This window comes from Anomaloglossus baeobatrachus, chromosome 1, assembly GCF_048569485.1.
Source record: "Anomaloglossus baeobatrachus isolate aAnoBae1 chromosome 1, aAnoBae1.hap1, whole genome shotgun sequence".
NCBI lineage: Eukaryota > Metazoa > Chordata > Amphibia > Anura > Aromobatidae > Anomaloglossus > Anomaloglossus baeobatrachus.
The window spans coordinates 648,145,660-648,163,250 of record NC_134353.1 but is presented as its reverse complement, the minus strand read 5'-3'; the positions used below and the strand labels follow the sequence as shown (position 1 = coordinate 648,163,250).

The 17,591-nt window shown below is 49.3% G+C and overlaps 1 protein-coding gene across 4 annotated transcripts in view; it reads right to left on the bottom strand.

The window, feature by feature from the left end:
- Positions 1 to 54: 54 nt before the first annotated feature.
- SLC12A6 (solute carrier family 12 member 6) overlaps positions 55 to 17,591 on the bottom strand; it is an 88,016-nt gene continuing 70,479 nt past the window's right edge. For all 4 annotated transcript variants that reach the window (XM_075319796.1, XM_075319812.1, XM_075319803.1 and 1 more), the window contains 3 exons: positions 17,074 to 17,258; positions 16,538 to 16,671; positions 55 to 966 (listed from right to left, as the gene is read on the bottom strand). In XM_075319796.1, coding sequence (XP_075175911.1) covers positions 875 to 966; positions 16,538 to 16,671; positions 17,074 to 17,258 — 411 coding nt within the window. In that variant the 3' untranslated portion in view covers positions 55 to 874. The remainder of the gene's footprint in view (positions 967 to 16,537; positions 16,672 to 17,073; positions 17,259 to 17,591) is intronic.

The window sequence follows — 17,591 nt, the reverse complement described above, 5'->3', positions numbered from 1 at the left end:
TGTATTGTGTGGACTTATCTCAGCATTACATCATCCAATAATCACAACCAACTATATAGAAAACGTTTTATTCCAGCGTTTGTTTGGAACATTCTAGAACAATGAACAAAATAACTGACGCAAACAATGACAAAAGCGAGGAGGAAGCATCCTTCAGTCCTAGCATAATTCCCTTGACAACTGCTCCTTCCCACACTTCATTAATGATCATTACAGAAACACGGAACCCATGGAATGACGCCTCTACCAATAAATAAAAACTAGGTGGCTTGTACTATCCCTCTAGACATACAAAATGTGCAATACAAATAAAAACATGAAACATTTTCTTTGTTCTTTCTTCTGCTCTTGGTGTAAAGGTCCAGAACATAGGACATTCCCAAGGAACGAGGACACATGCGATCTGGGTGGACAATTTGGAAAGGCGTTTCTAACTAAAAATAAAATGCATACTGAATGGCCATGTTCCCAGCCATGTGAGGAGTTAAGGCGTGCTGTACCCTTACGTGAATGAACCCCTGTTCTCTACCCCAGCCCCTATAAAAAACTGTTGTAAATTTCTGGGGTTTTCTGATATGTTGTAGAAGCATTTCATGCTCGCTGCATAGAGTTCAATGAGGACAAGATAAGAAACACACGTTCTAGTCATCCCTTTTGTTACCTACCATGTGCTTCCAAATTCCAAACAATAACACCATATTTTTTTGGCTTGTAAATGGTTTGACGGGTTTAGCTTCTGTGAGTCTTCTAGTTTGCTGTAGCCCTCACAGAAATACGTCTGTGAATGGTTTGAACATTCAGTAAAACAACATCTCCAAGAATTTCTGTTGTCTTCTGCTACAGCTGGAGTAATGCACCTTGTGACCTGTGTGTATTAGGAGTAGATGGTAATGACCTCTGTCCCACCACCTCTCACTAGCAACACTCGCTCCAGGCCTTCAGTCAACACTTCCAGGAACTCCATATCTGGAGAAATCTTTGGTTAAGTAAATATGTATCAATTGTATATGGAATCAGACTGGTTTTAAAAATCTTGTTTTAGGGCTTGTTCACATGTTGCATTTTTGCCACAAATCCCCCCCCCCTCCACACAGCTTCTTTAACACTAGAAGTCCCAGAGAGGGGTCATTTAACATTTCTACCATTAAAACCCTATAGAGCTCGAAATTCCTGGGACTTCTAGTGTTAAAGGGAACCAACCACCAGGATTTTGCTATAGGAAGTAAAGGCAGTGTCATACTGGCACTAGGATGCGGAATCCAGACATACCTTTTGTTAAAAGATGGTATTCTTGATTCGTGAAATATTTGTAATGGAAGTTGCAGAAATGCAGTGCACTTTGATTGACATGTGCATCAGGCCGGGCCTCTGTGGGTTGGGTCCTTGCTATAAAGTCCTCCTCTTGTGTCCTCTAGGGCATGCCCCCCTTTATTTAAATATTGAGCAGCCATTGCTGTTGTTGGCGGCACATTGCCACAATACTGATGTGTTCATTAGAATGGTACTGGAGTCCACGCATGTGCGTACAGCAATCACCAGCGCCATTTTAATGAAGACACTGAGAAGACTCAGCGGTATCAGCGCATGAGCAGATGTAAAAAAAAAATTGCATACGTGCTGATGTCGTGGCAATGTGCATGCACCGCCAATAGCTTCGTATGTTCAGTACATTTCTGGAACTTTGATTACATATTTCAGCAACAAAGCATCTGATCTTTCTACAACAGGTATGCCTGGATTCAGCGTCTTAGTGTCAGTATGGCACAGCCTTTACTGCATACAGCAAAATCTTGTTTTCTTTGTCGCTCCATTGGGAGACCCAGACAATTGGGTGTATAGCTATTGCCTCTGGAGGCCACACAAAGTATTACACTTAAAAGTGTAAGGCCCCTCCCCTTCTGGCTATACACCCCCAGTGGGATCACTGGCTCACCAGTTTTGTGCTTTGTGCGAAGGAGGCAACACATCCACGCATAGCTCCACTTTTTAGTCAGCAGCAGCTGCTGACTATGTCGGATGGAAGAAAAGAGGACACATATAGTGTCCCCAGCATGCTCCCTTCTCACCCCACTGTATGTCGGAGGTGTTTGTAAGGTTGAGGTACCCATTGCGGGTACGGCGGCAGGAGCCCACATGCTGATTCCTTCCCCATCCCTTTTTACAGGGCTCTGGGTGAAGTGGGATTTACCGGTCTCCAGGCACTGAGACCGTGCTCCATCTACAGCCCCTGGAGAAGATGCTGGATGGAGCGGAGTACATCAGGGACATGGCCCTGCTTCCTCAAGGTACTCTGTGTCCCCGTGCATTTGGCGCTCACACCGCAGCATGCTGGGTGTTGTAGTGCGCCGGGGGACATCAGCGCTGCGGCGCCTGTGCCATGGCCTCATTCAGCTTTGCTGAAGCAGGCTCACTTATGGGAATTGGTCGCGCCGGCCGCTGGGACTGCGGCGCGGCTGGCACTTGTAGTGCGCCGGGGACTTCAGCGCGGCCTGCGCTTTTACGGCGGCCGCGCTGATAATAGAGTCCCCGGCTTTTGCGGCCTGCTTCCGTTCGTTCCCGCCCCCAGACCTGCCAGTCAGGAGAGGGGCGGGACGCTGGCCACTTCCAGGAATCGGTCGCGCCGGCCGCTGGCAGCGGCGCGGCTGGCACTTGTGGTGCGCCGGGGACTTCAGCGCGGCCCGCGCTTTTACGGCGGCCGCGCTGATAACTAGAGTCCCCGGCTTTTGCGGCCTGCTTCCGTTCGTTCCCGCCCCCAGACCTGCCAGTCAGGAGAGGGGCGGGACGCTGGCCACTTCTATGAATCGGTCGCGCCGGCCGCTGGAACTGCGGCGCGGCTGGCACTTGTGGTGCGCCGGGGACTTCAGCGCGGCCCGCGCTTTTACGGCGGCCGCGCTGTTAACTCGAGTCCCCGGCTTCTGGGCCTAGTCTCCCTTCGTTACCGCCCACAGCCCTGACAGTCAGGGTAGGGGCGTGACGCTGCATAGAGCAGAGCTGAGAGCTGAAGTATGTTTTGCATACTCCACCCCTCTCACTGTGTGCACTGTGAATCCGGATTCCCGCACTTTCTCAGGCACGCCCACGGCTTCCTTCTCTACAAGGACACCGGCAGCCATTAGTGTCAGTTTCTGTACGATACAGAGACAAGTGTGGAAGACCCTGGCATTCTGATAGTCACACAATCGCTGTAACAGGCGTTAAGCAGCACCTGTGGTGCTAACCCCACTAGTGCAGAAGTGCACTTATAGATATGCTTGTACTATATACATTGCACTGTTTGGTCGCACGTTGTATATACCCTCCTGGATTATGCGGAGGAGTTATCAGCATATTCTCTGTGTAAAACAAAGGTGCAGAACCACATGTTTTTCTATACAGCTGGTACAGCATGTACGGCTATACGGCCGGCAGGTACATAGACTCCCATTGTATGCACTAATGGCCAGGGGATGAGGACGGTGTCTGCAGTATTTACTGACAGTTTTTCTGAGACTATGGCTATGATACTAGAAGCCTAGCAGTCCGGACATGTCTCTCACAATATGGGCACTGTTGAATCATTGATCCATGGCCCCCCTCAGTGTGAATAACTAACAGCTCCGGGAATGTCACACGCATCCCAGAGTCACGGCTCTGCACGGACGTCAGTCCCAGACAGCCTAAGTGGGCTCGCTATGAGCGGCCTCGGTTTCATCAGGGTCCTAACAGAAGGACTCGCTGTGTAATGAGGCGGAAGTAACGGCTCAGGATTCTGATCCTGAGACCGCTCTCAATCTGGATACACCTGATTGTGACGCCATAGTAAATAATCTTATAGCGTCCATCTATAGAATGTGGGTTATTTCTCACAGCTCCTCCAGTGGAGGAGTCAGCTTCACGTATTTTTCTGGACCACTCTGCCTTCAGATGAGGTGTGGCCGAAAGAGTATGGTCTCCTCACCCGGACGGGTTTCAGGAGATCTGGCGCCGCTGACAGAGGCCGGACGTCGATCTAATGGCGTCACGGCACAACAACAATGTGCCAGCTTCATGGCACGGTTTCACAATCATCGAGCTCTGGCGGCAAACGCCTTAGTTCAGCATTGGTCGCAGTTCCAGCTACCTTAGGTGCCACCTCTGGCATTGTTGCCCAGAGTACTGCGCTAGATCAAGACCGACTGCGGCCGCGCCATCCTCGTCGCTACAAATTGGCCGAGGATGTTGTGGTACTCGGTTCTGTGGTGCCTCACGGTAGGCTAACCGGGGGCACTACCAGACCAATCAGACTGGCTGTCTCAAGGGCCATTCTTCCATTTGAATTCTACGGCCCTCAACCGGATGGTGTGGCATTGAGTCCTGGAACCTACTGTCGTCAGGATTACCTCAGGACGTGGTTGCCACCATGAGACAGGCTAGCATACCAACGTCCGCCAAGATTGACCACAGGACGTGGAAGATGTTCTTATCTCGGTGCTCGGCGCAAGGTGTTTCTCCCTGGCCGGTTGCATCGTCTATGTTTCCTTCCTTCCTGCAATCTAGGTAGGAAAATGGGTTGTCGCTCAGTTCCCTTTAGGGACAAGTCTCAGCGCTATCTGTATTTTTTCAGAAACGACGACTTCCTCAGGTACGCACGTTCCTACGGGGAGTTTGTCTTCTCAGCACTCCGTACAAGCGGCCGTTAGAGCCCTGAGATCTGAACAAGGTTCTAATTGCTCTCCAGAGGCCGCCTTTCGAGCCTTTGAAGGATGTCTCCCTTCCCGTTTTTCACGGGAAGTGGCCTTCTAGTAACGGTCTCGTCTCTTAGGAGAGTTTCCGAGCTAGCAACGCTCTCATACAAACTCCCTTCCTGGTCCTTCACCAGGACAGGGTAGTTCTGCGTCCGGTTCCGGAATTTCTCCCTAAGGTGGTATCCCATTTTCATATCAATCAGGATATCACCTCACCTTCTTTGTGTCCTCGTCCAGTCCATCAATTTCAGAAAGATTTGCATCTGTTGGTTCTGGTGAGAGCACTCAGGTTCTACTTCCCGCATGGCGCTCCTGCGCCACCCGGATGCACTCTTTGTCCTTGTCGCTGGTCGGCGTAAACAGTCGCAAGCTTCCAGATCCACCCTTGCTCGGGGGCTCGAGGAACCAATTCTTGAAACCTACAGTTCTACTGGGCTTCTGGTTCTCTCAAGGCCGAAGGCCCATTCTACCAGAGCCGTGGGTGCATCCTGGGCATTACGGCACCAGGCTACGGCTCAGCAGGTGTGTCAGGCACCCACCTGGTCGAGTCTACTTACTTTTACCAAGCATTATCAGATGCATACCTACGCTTCGGCAGACGCCAGCCTAGGTAGATAAGTCATTCAGGCGGCGGTTGGCCACCTGTAGGAGAGGGCCGTTTGACGGCCCTATCATGAGGTATTCTTTTACCCACCCAGGGATTGCTTTTGGACATCCCAATTGTCTGGGTCTCCCAATGGAGCGACAAAGAAGAAGGGAATTTTGTTTACTTACCGTAAATTCCTTTTCTTCTAGCTCCAATTGGGAGACCCAGCACCCGCCCTGTTTTCTCGGGGTTTTTCTGTTTTTTCGGGTACACATGTTGTTCATGTGGTATGGTTCAGTTCTCCGATGTTTCCTCGGATTGAATTGGTCTTTAAACCAGTTATTGGCTTTCCTCCTTCTTGCTTTGGCACTAAAACTGGTGAGCCAGTGATCCCACTGGGGGTGTATAGCCAGAAGGGGAGGGGCCTTACACTTTTAAGTGTAATACTTTGTGTGGCCTCCAGAGGCAATAGCTATACACCCAATTGTCTGGGTCTCCCAATTGGAGCTAGAAGAAAAGGAATTTACGGTAAGTAAACAAAATTCCCTTCTTCAACACTGAAATAATACAAGTTTGATGTTTTTCCTGTAATTGTACTGAAATGAAATTATGTTGTTAGGTAACTTTTACTAGAGAATGAAAAATGGACGTCGTAGAAGGAAACCCCAAAAACATTGCATTTTTATTCTATGCAATTTTACAGCACCATTTTACACGGTAAAATTGCCTTAATTCAAATCTAAAACTTGTCCTGTAAAAATAAGTCCTCATATGACTGTTGACTGAAATCTACAAAAGTTAGAGCTCTGGGAAGAAAGGGGAAAAAAAAGCCCAGTTCAGAAGGAGTTAAGTGGAATCCGGCAGCAGCATTTAACACCCCAAACTATATATGGATATAGCTCTTTCAAAGAGGTCCAGCAATACCGCTACATGATCAGTACATTCCTCCATTGAGTTCACCTGGACCTCCTCCTGCTTGACTCCAAGTAAGGGCTCTTGTCCACTTGCGAGTAAAAAATCTCGGTCAGAAATTGAGGTGAGTGTCCTGTGTATGATCTGCACATGGTGTGTTTTTTTTTTTCTCACATAGCATCTGTATGACATGCGAGCGTCATGCGAGTGCTATGCAAGTAGCGTCAGACTGGCTACTGGAGAAATCTCCAGTAATACCAGGCCTGGCCGCAGTTACCTGCACTGAACTCCGGAGGAGTCACCTGCGCTCCAGAGTTCAGCCCGGCCTGTCTGCAGCTGTCATGAACTGAACCGCAATTGCCGGGGAATCAATCACTCGGCGCTCGCGGTTCAGTCTAGGCTGCACTCTGGAGCTCAGGTGAGAGCTCCGGAGTTCAGTGCATGTAACCGCGGTCAAGACTGGAGATTCCTCCCGTAGCCAGTCCGACGCTGTATGCAAGTGTGTAAATTGTTAACATCAAGGATACGTGTGACATGCGTATGCCACCCGTATTCTGATTTTTTTTTTTTTTCTCGCTACCATAGGCCTGTGGGTGTGCGAGAGCTGAGACTCGGTGCAAATCGCAGCATGCTGCGATTTCACCGAGAGCACGAGATGTGTCGTATAAAATTAAGTTAGTGGACAATGTCTCATAGCTTAATACTAGTGCGATCCAATTTTGTATCGGATCGCACTCGCACAGGAAAATCGCAAGTGGACAAGAGCCCTAAAAGAGCCAGTCAGGCAGGAGGAGGCAGGGAATAGAGCTGGAATGACAGAGGCTTCAGGTCTACAAATAGTTCTGCCTCATTTACATATTGAATCAAAGTCTGATTTCTCAGTAACGCACTGGCCTTGTAAATGTATTGCTTGACTTGTCATTGAAAGAGCAAGATGCACGTATTAGTTTCGAGTGAGGGTGTAATCCTGCTGACAGTTTCTCTTAAACCTAGTGCCCTATCCTCCAAAAAAAAAAAAAAAAACAGAATATCACATGATTTTTTAATGATTAATTTGCATTTTATTGCATGAAATAAGTATTTGATCACCTACCAACCAGCAAGAATTCTGGCTCTCACAGACCTGTTAGTTTTACTTTAAGAAGCCCTCCTACTCTGCCCTAATTACCTGTATTAATTGCACCTGTTTGAGCCTGTTAACTGTATAAAAGACACTTGTCCACACATTCAATAATTCAGACTCCAACCTCTCTCCACCATGGCCAAAACCAAAGAGCTGTCTAAGGACACCAGGGACAAGATTGTTGACCTGCACAACGCTGGGATGGGATACAGAACAATAGGCAAGCAGTTTGGTGAAAAGGCAACAACTATTGGAGCAATTATTAGAAAATGGAACAAATACAAGATTACTGTCAATCTTACTCGGTCTGGGGCTCCATGAAAGACCTCGCGTCATGGGGTAAGCATGATTCTGAGAAAGGTCAAGACTCAGCCTAGAAAAACACAGGAGGACCTGGTCAATGACCTGAAGCGAGCTGGAACCACAGTCTGAAAGATTACCGTTAGTAACACACTACGCTGTCATAAGTTAAAATCTTGCAGGGCATGAATGTTCCCCCTGCTCACATCAGCACATGTCAAGGTCAGTTTGACGTTTGCCAATGACCATCTGGATGATAAACACTAGCGGCTTGGGAGAAGGTTATGTGGTCAGATGAGACCAAAATAAAACTTTTTGGTATCAACTCTACTTGCCGTGTTTAGAATAAGAAGGATAAGTATAACCCCTAAGAACACAGTCCCAACCGTGAAGCATGGGGGTGGAAACATCATACTTTGGGGGTGCTTTTCTGCATAGGGGACAGGACAACTCTACCATATTGAAGGGAGGATGGATGGGGTCATGTATCGCAAGATTTTGGCCAACAACCTCCTTCCCACAGTAAGAGCATTGAAGATGGGTCGTTGCTGGGTCTAGCAGCATTCTATTGTATCAAATATTTATTTCATGCCATAAAATACAAATTAATGATTTAAAAATATCATACAATCTGATTTTCTGGATTTTTTTTATTCTGTCTGTTACAGTTGAAGTATACCTACGATAAAAATTTACAGACCTCTCCATTCTTTGTATATGGGAAAAGTTGCAAAATCAGCAGTGTATTAAATACTTATTTTCTTTATCGTTCCTATGGGAGACCCAGACATTGGGTGTATAGCTTCTGCCTCCGGAGGACACACAAAGTACTACACTAAAAAGTGTAGCTCCTCCCTCTGAGCATATACACCCCCTGGATAACCAGATCTAGCCAGTTCATTGCTTTGTGTTCAGGAGGCATACATCCACACATGCATTCTCATCTGATTTTTCATTTTTGGAAAGTTTTTGAAGAAAAGCGGGTCCAAGCCTGGACTCCCGGCATGTCCCTTCTCACCCCACTGTGTCGGCGGTGCTGTTAAGGTTGATTCCAAGGCTGGAGCCTTACATGCCGCGCTCCTTCACCATCCCTCGGGCTCTGGCTTGAAGTGGGAGCCAGCACGGTTCTCCATGCTTTGCAGGAGGCCGGTCTCCATCCGCAGCCCTTCAGGATTCTGCTGGACGGAGCACTCATCCCCAGGGACTTGGAACCCTGCGTCTCAGCAAGCTAAGTATCTGAGACGTTTATATTTGGGGGGTCCCTTGTACTTTATTGTTGGGGAGAGTGTGCTGTGTAACTGTTCTGACATTTCCGGCCGGTTCTCTGGTTGTCGCCTGAGAACCGCGCCGATGGTGCCTGCGCGCCGGCCGCATCGCTTAAATTTAGGCCCCGGCTTCGCCGGAGGCCTGCTTTCGATTTCACTGCCCTTGCATGTCAATCATGCAGAGGGACAGTGCGGCTCCGCCCAGCGGCCGTTCGGCACAGGGGAGGGACACTCCTCTCTGAGTACATGTCCCCTCCCCTGTAAATCTCCTTGGCCCTCCAGATCCCACTCTCAGAGCAGGTCCCGCCCCCTCTCCTCGCTCCGGCGCCATTTTATCAGCGTTTCTCTCTGCGATCGGCGCTGGCTGCAGCATCCCTGCTAAGCTGCTTGGGGGTCCGGGCTGTGGGATCTGGAGGGCACACAAACGGTCTGGTAAGCCACAACCTCCGGTTGTGGACCTGCTTATATACTCTCTGGGGGTCATTCTGGCTCAGAGCCCCCACTTCAGCAGCATGTCTCACACGGAGCAAGGCTGTACTCAATATTCACTGCATGTAAGCTCGTGCTGCCTGAACCGAGCACATATCCACATTGTGATGCCTGCTCTAACCTGACAATGCCTCAGCCTGGAATCGCACCCACAGTGGTCCCTCCGGCTGCTCCGGCTCCGGTGGCTGAACCCCCGGCTTGGGTAGAATCCTTCTCTAGGTCAATCTCCCAGTCTTTTGCCGACTCCATGGGACAGCTGTCCCGGACTTTGCTGAACATGCATCAGCCCCCTTCTCAGGGCGCCTCTGCTGCTAGGGCTCTCTCAGCGGAGCTCACAGAGGATTCTTCATCTGGTCCCAGACCCCGTCCTCCTAAGAGGAGACGCAGGGCTCCCTCTCCTTCCTCCTCCCGCGGCTCTGATTCAAGAGCTGACTCGCAGGTCGAGGAGGATGCCGTTACTGGGGGCTCGGAGGCTACCTCCATGTGCCCCATTGATCTGTCCGAAAGTGACTCAGATGTTAGTGATTTGATTGCGTTCATTAACTCTGTACTGGACCTCAATCCGCCAGTATCAGAGGAGCAACCCTCTCTGGCAGAAAAGCACCAGTTTACCTTGCCTAAGAGGACAAGGAGTGTGTTCTTTAACCACTCCAGTTTTCAGGCCACTGTAACCAAGCCTAGGGCCTGTCCTGACAAACGCTTCCCAAAGCGTGGTTCTGATGACCGTTTTCCCTTTCCACCTGAGGTGGTCAAGGAGTGGGCTCATTCACCAAAGGTAGACCCTCCGGTGTCTAGACTCTCAGCCTGGACCGTTGTATCAGTGGCTGAAGGCACCTCTCTTAAGGATTCCACTGACCGCCAGGTTGACCTTCTGGCTAAATCTGTATATGAGGCAGCAGGGGCCTTGTTCTCCCCATCTTTTGCAGCAGTGTGGGCTCTCAAAGCCATCTCTGCTTCTCTAGAGGATATGCATTCCCTCACCAGGGAATCTATGCCCGAAATGGTTGCCTTAACTTCCCAAGCTTCAGCTTTTTCATCCTATGCCATGTCTGCCATGCTGGAGGCTTCTCACCGCACTGCGGTGGCTTCGGCTAATTCCCTCGCTATCCGCAGGATCTTGTGGCTTCGAGAGTGGAAGGCAGATGCTTCTTCAAAGAAGTACCTTGCTGGGCTCCCTTTTGCTGGATCCAGGCTATTCGGGGAACAACTGGATGAAATTATTAAGGAAGCTACTGGCGGGAAGAGTACTTCCATGCCACAAACTAAAACCAGGAAACCTGCCCAGGGTAGGAACCAGTCGAGGTTTCGTTCCTTTCGTTCCTCCAACTGGTCATCCTCTAAGCCCTCGGCCTCGTCCACTAACTCAGCCAAGGACCAAAAACCCAACTGGCGCACAAAGGTGCGTCCACAGAAGACCGCAGGAGCTGCTGCCACTAAGTCAAGAGGAGGCTGCCTATCTGGCCGCACCAGCAACGTCCTTAGTCGGTGGCAGGCTCTCCCACTTTGGCGACGTGTGGTTTCAACACATCTCCGATCAGTGGGTGCGGGATATCATCTCCCACGGCTACAGGATAGAATTCTCTTCCAGCCCGCCAAACAGATTTTTTCTGTCAACAACCCCCTGCTCCAAGGTCGCCGCCTTCTCTCAGGCCGTGGCATCCTTGCAGGCCAACGGAGTAATTGTACCAGTTCCCGCCCGGGAACGGTTCAGAGGTTTCTACTCAAATCTCTTCCTAGTCCCCAAAAAGGACGGTTCCTTCCGGCCCATCCTGGATCTCGAGCTTCTCAACGAGCATGTTCAGGTGCGGCATTTTCGCATGGAGTCTCTGCGTTCAGTCATTGCCTCAATGACCCAAGGAGATTTCCTGGCATCCATCGACATCAGAGATGCCTATCTGCATGTGCCAATTGCAGTTTCACACCAGCGTTGGCTACGTTTTGCAATCAGAGAGGAACATTTCCAATTCATGGCTCTCCCCTTCGGGTTAGCCACGGCCCCTCGGGTATTCACCAAGGTCATGGCAGCAGTGGTTGCGGTTCTGCACCTCCAGGGGTTGGCAGTGATTCCTTACCTGGATGACCTTCTAGTCAAGGCTTCATCCAGCGCAGACTGTCAGCGGAGTGTCTCGCTCACTCTCGCCACTCTAGCCCAATTCGGGTGGCTTGTCAATCTGCCCAAATCCACTCTGACTCCGACCCAGAGGCTCACGTACCTAGGGATGCAATTCGAGACTCTGCCGGCACTTGTGAAGCTGCCCTTAGTCAAACAGCAGTCCCTCCATCTGGCGGTGCACTCTCTGCTGAGGCCCCGCCGTCATTCCATCAGGCACCTAATGCAGGTGCTGGGTCAGATGGTGGCGTCAATGGAGGCTGTTCCCTTTGCCCAGTTCCATCTGCGTCCTCTGCAGCTGGACATTCTCCGCTGTTGGGACAGGCGAACTTCCTCCTTGCACAGGCTAGTGGCTCTGTCGCCACAGACCAGGGGCTCCCTTCAGTGGTGGCTTCGGCCCCTCTCTCTGTCTCAGGGACGCTCCTTCCTGGCCCCGTCCTGGGTGATCCTCACCACGGATGCCAGTCTATCCGGCTGGGGAGCACAGGGCACTTGGACTCCGTCCGAATCAGCCCTCTCGATCAATGTGCTGGAAACCAGAGCTGTGCTTCTAGCTCTCCTAGCCTTTCACCACCTTTTGGCGGGCAAGCACATCCGAGTCCAGTCAGACAACGCGACAGCGGTTGCCTACATCAATCACCAAGGCGGGACACGCAGCCGCCTGGCAATGTTGGAGGTTCAACGCATCCTTCAATGGACGGAGGACTCCAAGTCCACCATATCTGCAGTCCACATCCCAGGCGTGGAAAACTGGGAAGCAGATTATCTCAGCCGTCAAACCGTGGACAGTGGCGAGTGGTTCCTGCATCCAGCAGTGTTTCGGTCAATCTGCCGCAAGTGGGGCACTCCGGAAGTGGATCTAATGGCATCCCGGCACAACAACAAGGTTCCGGTTTACGTGGCTCACTCCCACGATCCTCAGGCCTTTGCAGCGGACGCTCTGGTTCAAGATTGGGCAAGAGAGCTAGAGGGGGAAACACGTAGGACAGACGAAACTGGGACCAGAGTTTTGCGCAAGATCAGAATGGAGGGCCGTCGGGTCATCCTCATTGCTCCGGACTGGCCCAGGCGAGCTTGGTACCCAGACCTGCTCCATCTGTCCGTAGAGGTGCCGTGGCATCTTCCGGACCGTCCAGACCTTCTCTCACAAGGTCCGTTTTTCCGCCAGAATTCTGCGGCTCTCAGATTGACGGCGTGGCTCTTGAGTCCTGGATTCTGACGGCTTCTGGTATTCCTCCTGAAGTCATCTCCACTATGACTCGGGCTCGGAAGTCTTCCTCGGCCAAAATCTATCACAGGACCTGGAGAATTTTCCTGTCCTGGTGTCGCTCTTCCGGCCATGCTCCTTGGCCTTTTTCCTTGCCGACCCTTCTGTCCTTTCTACAGTCCGGTCTGCAGCTAGGACTATCCCTCAATTCCCTCAAGGGACAAGTCTCTGTCAGTGTTGTTCCAGCGGCGTATCGCCCGGCTGGCTCAGGTGCGCACCTTCATGCAGGGCGCGTCTCACGTGATTCCGCCTTACCGGCGGCCCTTGGATCCCTGGGACCTCAATCTGGTCCTCACGGCCTTGCAGAAACCCCCCTTTGAGCCTCTTAGGGAGGTTTCTTTGTCTCGTCTTTCACAGAAAGTGGTTTTTCTAGTGGCCATGACTTCCCTCAGGAGAGTCTCTGATTTGGCTGCGCTCTCTTCGGAGTCACCTTTTTTGGTTTTTCATCAAGACAAGGTGGTTCTCCGTCCGACTCCGGACTTTCTCCCTAAGGTGGTTTCTCCTTTCCACCTTAACCAGGACATTTCCCTGCCTTCCTTTTGTCCGGCTCCTGTTCATCGCTTTGAAAAAGCGTTGCATACTCTGGATCTGGTGCGGGCGCTCCGGATCTATGTGTCTCGCACCGCTGCGCTTAGGCGGTGCACCTCTCTTTTTGTGCTAACCACAGGTCGGCGTAAGGGCCTCTCGGCTTCTAAGCCGACCTTAGCTCGTTGGATTAGGTCGGCCATTTCCGATGCCTACCAGTGTACTCAGGTGTCTCCCCCGCCGGGGATCAAGGCACACTCGACCAGAGCTGTCGGTGCCTCTTGGGCTTTCAGGCACCAGGCTACGGCTCAGCAGGTCTGTCAGGCTGCCACTTGGACTAGTCTGCATACCTTTTCAAAGCACTACCAAGTGCATGCTCATGCTTCGGAATTAGTCATTAGTCAGAATATAATTTTATGCCAAAATTTTGCTCCATTTTAAGACTTGTCTAAGGCTGCTTTCACAAATCCGGTTTTTGCTGAGCGGCACAATATGGCGCTTTGCAGAAAAAAGCGCAACAGGTTTTTTTTGCCGCCGGTTGCGTTTTTTTCCGCATAGACTTGCATTAGCGTCGTATTGTGCCGCATGGCCATGCGTCCGTTTTTTGCCGGATGCGGCATATTTAGCCCATGCGGCGGCCGGATGGAACGTTGCCTGGCATTTTTTTTTTGTGCGGCGAAAAACGCATCGCGCCGGATCTGGCACGATGCGGCGCAATTTACAGTGCAAGCTTATGGACGCCGGGTGCGGCGTCCTGCGGCAAAAACCGCATGCTCAGTATCAAGCCGCATCCGTCAAAAAAAACGGACGGGCCGCATGGAAAAACGTATGTAACAGATCCGGTTTTTCGCCGCATCCATTGCATAGGTTTTTGAGCCACACTGCAAAAACCGGATGTGTGAAAGCAGCCTTAGCCAGGCCCTATTCAATCAGTGTATGTGAATTTTTGGTTCAAATTGAAGCAGAATTATGATTTTCCCTATGTTTTAAGGTCGCTATAAACGCTGCGATATCGTGACCGATATCGCTAGCGTGGGTACCCGCCCCCATCGGTTGTGCGACATGGGCAAATCGCTGCCCGTAGTGCACAATATCGCCCAGACCCGTCACATTACTTAACTGCCCTGCGACGTCGCTGTGACCGGCGAACCGCCTCCTTTCTAAGGGGGCGGTTCGTTCAGTGTCACAGCGAAGTCACAGCAGCGTCCCTGAACTGCTGCCCAATAGAAGCGGAGGGGCGGAGATGAGCGGGACGAACATCCCGCCCACCTTCTTCCTTCCTCAATTGCGGCCGGGAGGCAGGTAAGGAGATGTTCCTCGCTCCTGCGGTGTCACACGGAGCGATGTATGCTGCCGCAGGAACGAGGAACAACTTCGTTACTGCTGCAGTAATGATATTTGAGAAAGAACCCTCGTGTCACCGATGAGAGATTTTGCACGTTTTTGCGACGATGCAAAATCGCTCATAGGTGTCACACGCAACGGCATCACTAAAGCAACCGGATGTGTGTCACAAATTCCGTGACCCCAACGAGATCGCTTGAGCGATGTTGCAGCGTGTAAAGCCCGCTTTACACTATATTATTGTAGACAAGCCAGGACTTAAAAAAAAAAGTAGAGAGATTTTTACAGTTCAACTCACCCCAATCCAATGTTCTTCACCACTTGTTATAAAATTGGCTTGTAGGTACACTGCTCCTATGCGTGGGGTTGGACTTGCAATACTATATTTATGTATCAGTAACAATCTGGCTTGAAACGCATCAGAGAATTATGCCGGTGCCGTATTTTTTAATACTGCGATACTAAAGGTTTTTCGTTGTATGTTTAAGCATCTGGTGCTAGAAATAGACCCTTCCACTAAGACATCATAACTTTCGAAAGTTCCAGGCTCGGGGACTGGCGTCAATTGCGCAAATTACCTCCCCCCCTGCCCCCACTCCATCCCCACCATCCTGCTTGGCGAGGATTACCCCATATGCTAGTAGGCCATCTGACCGAAAACATAGTTCTTTGTAAGGAGGGAGAAAGTACTCCATGCTACTTGCAGTGGCAGGGTCCCTTTCAGCAGTATTTTTTTTTTCTCCACAGAAACAATGTCACTTCTGTCCATAGGCTGTATGGTACAGCAGCGCAACCCCATTATGTGACCTTTAGTTATAAGCCCATACAAAATCATTTCAATATTAAATGATGCAGATGGGTACAGAATATACACAAGTTGACTCTTGAAATAATTTTTATAAGCATTTTTGACATTTCAATGGGGCTGTTAATAAAGAAATGTTTAGATGTGTCCCCTATATCACTTTCTAATGTTCTTCTGTTATCAGAGCTCCTCCTTGGTCCGGTGTCACCCTTGGTTCTGTGAGCTAAATTTAAGACCTTATGCTCAAAACAATTTCCTGCGTTAAGGTGTCATTATGTTTTATGTATAGGTTAAGGGCTGACACATATGTCTTCTAATTAGGCCACAGAGCTATTTTGTTTTGCACAGCGCAAAAAATTGTGACTTTTTAAAGTGTTTTACACCAGAATTCCAGCAGTTTGATCAATGGGGCCATGGTGTGCTACACAATTTGAGGCGTCCCTTCTCTCACTTTATGAATATTGCATCTTCTGAAAACTAGAACTGATACAAATAGTAGTGATGTCCACAGGAACCAGACCGCTCTAAGGCCATGTTCACATGTTCAGTATTTGTAAGACAAAACCAGGAGTGGGGAAAAAAAAAAAAAAAAAAAAAGGGCAGGAGGGATAACGGGAGAACTATTATACTTTTCCTCTGATTGTTCCACTTCTGGTTTTGGCTTACAAATACTGAGGTAAAAAAAAAAATCACCAAATAGTCAACGTGTGCACATGACCTTAATGTATATCTTGGTTACTTGGAATACGGGATATCAGTAGCTTAAAGCCACATGCACATGTTCAGTATTTGGTGAGTTTTTTTACCTCAGTATTTTTAAGCCAAAACCAGGAGTGGGTAAGAAATACAGAAGTGGTTCCCGTGTTTCTATTATACTTTGCGTCTGATTGTTCCACTGCTGGTTTGGGCTTACACATACTGAGGTAAAAAACTCACCAAATACTCAATGTGTGCACATGGCGTTATAGTCCAGGATAGTAAATACAAATATTAACCTGACTTTGTTGCTTTGTGCTAGTCCTAGACTTTTTGTCTGCACTGGTTCTTATAAATGAGGACCATTTTGTCCGTTGTCATGAATGCACACTTTTTCGTAGGTAAAGGATACAGTTTTCATCACCCTGAGGGTTGCGTGGGGGTCCTGGCATATTTAGCAGAACCAGTTTAGCATCATGAGACTTGTTGACAATGACTTCATTTAACTTGACAGCCGTATGCATGCGCCGGACATTTGACTGATCCCTGGAAAAAAGATAAAAGATAAAAAATATCAAAGTCAGCTGTAGTTAGGCCAATCCTAGAAGTGTAGCTGTCGTGTCTGGTGAACTGACAGGTGAATGTCAGCCTCTAGTGCCCACCCAACCCTCCCCCCCCCCCCCGTTCTCCATAGAATCTTATCGGCAGCAACTCTCATCTAGCTCAGTAAGGTGATCATTCATCTTCATTGAATATAGATTTCACTATTGAATATAGAATTTACAGAGTGAAAGATCAGTCCAGGAGGATGAACAAGAAGGTTGCTCTGATGAGATATCTTAAACAGTTTCTTAGCCATACTTGTACTATTGATTTATAAAGAAAAATATGAATGCGACGGCTGCTCAAGAAGGCTGAATAAATCAAGTAATGTGTTCAGATTCTTACGGGCGCATGCTGAGTAAGTCTTGAAAACTTGGCATCTGCTTGGCTTGGGCTACACGTACAGATTGATGTTTATCCTTGGTCCACGTCATATGTACTCTATCTGGGGCTGCATCTGTTTCATCGTCATCATCGGAGCCCACACTAGTCAGACGTAGCATAGAATTTCTGTCTTTCACTAATTGGGCCTAAAAGCATATGTAAGTATAAGGATCTCTTGCACATCAGATCTACATGAGCGTTTTTTGGCCACAGACACACAATATGCCCACATACATTTTAATGGACCAGAAGCCTGTAGTCCCCATCTGGATACTAACACAGGGAGTTTGATATTCCCAATACTTTTATGGTACCTATTTTATTGCCACTTTTGTTTGTTTGTACTTTTGGTTGGAACAAAGCTCACACTAGTCATGTCCGATGTTAATATGCCTGGTCATTACACTGCATGCTTACGGCACTAATTGATTATCATAACTGCTACATTTGCTTCAATACAATAACATTACTACTATAAT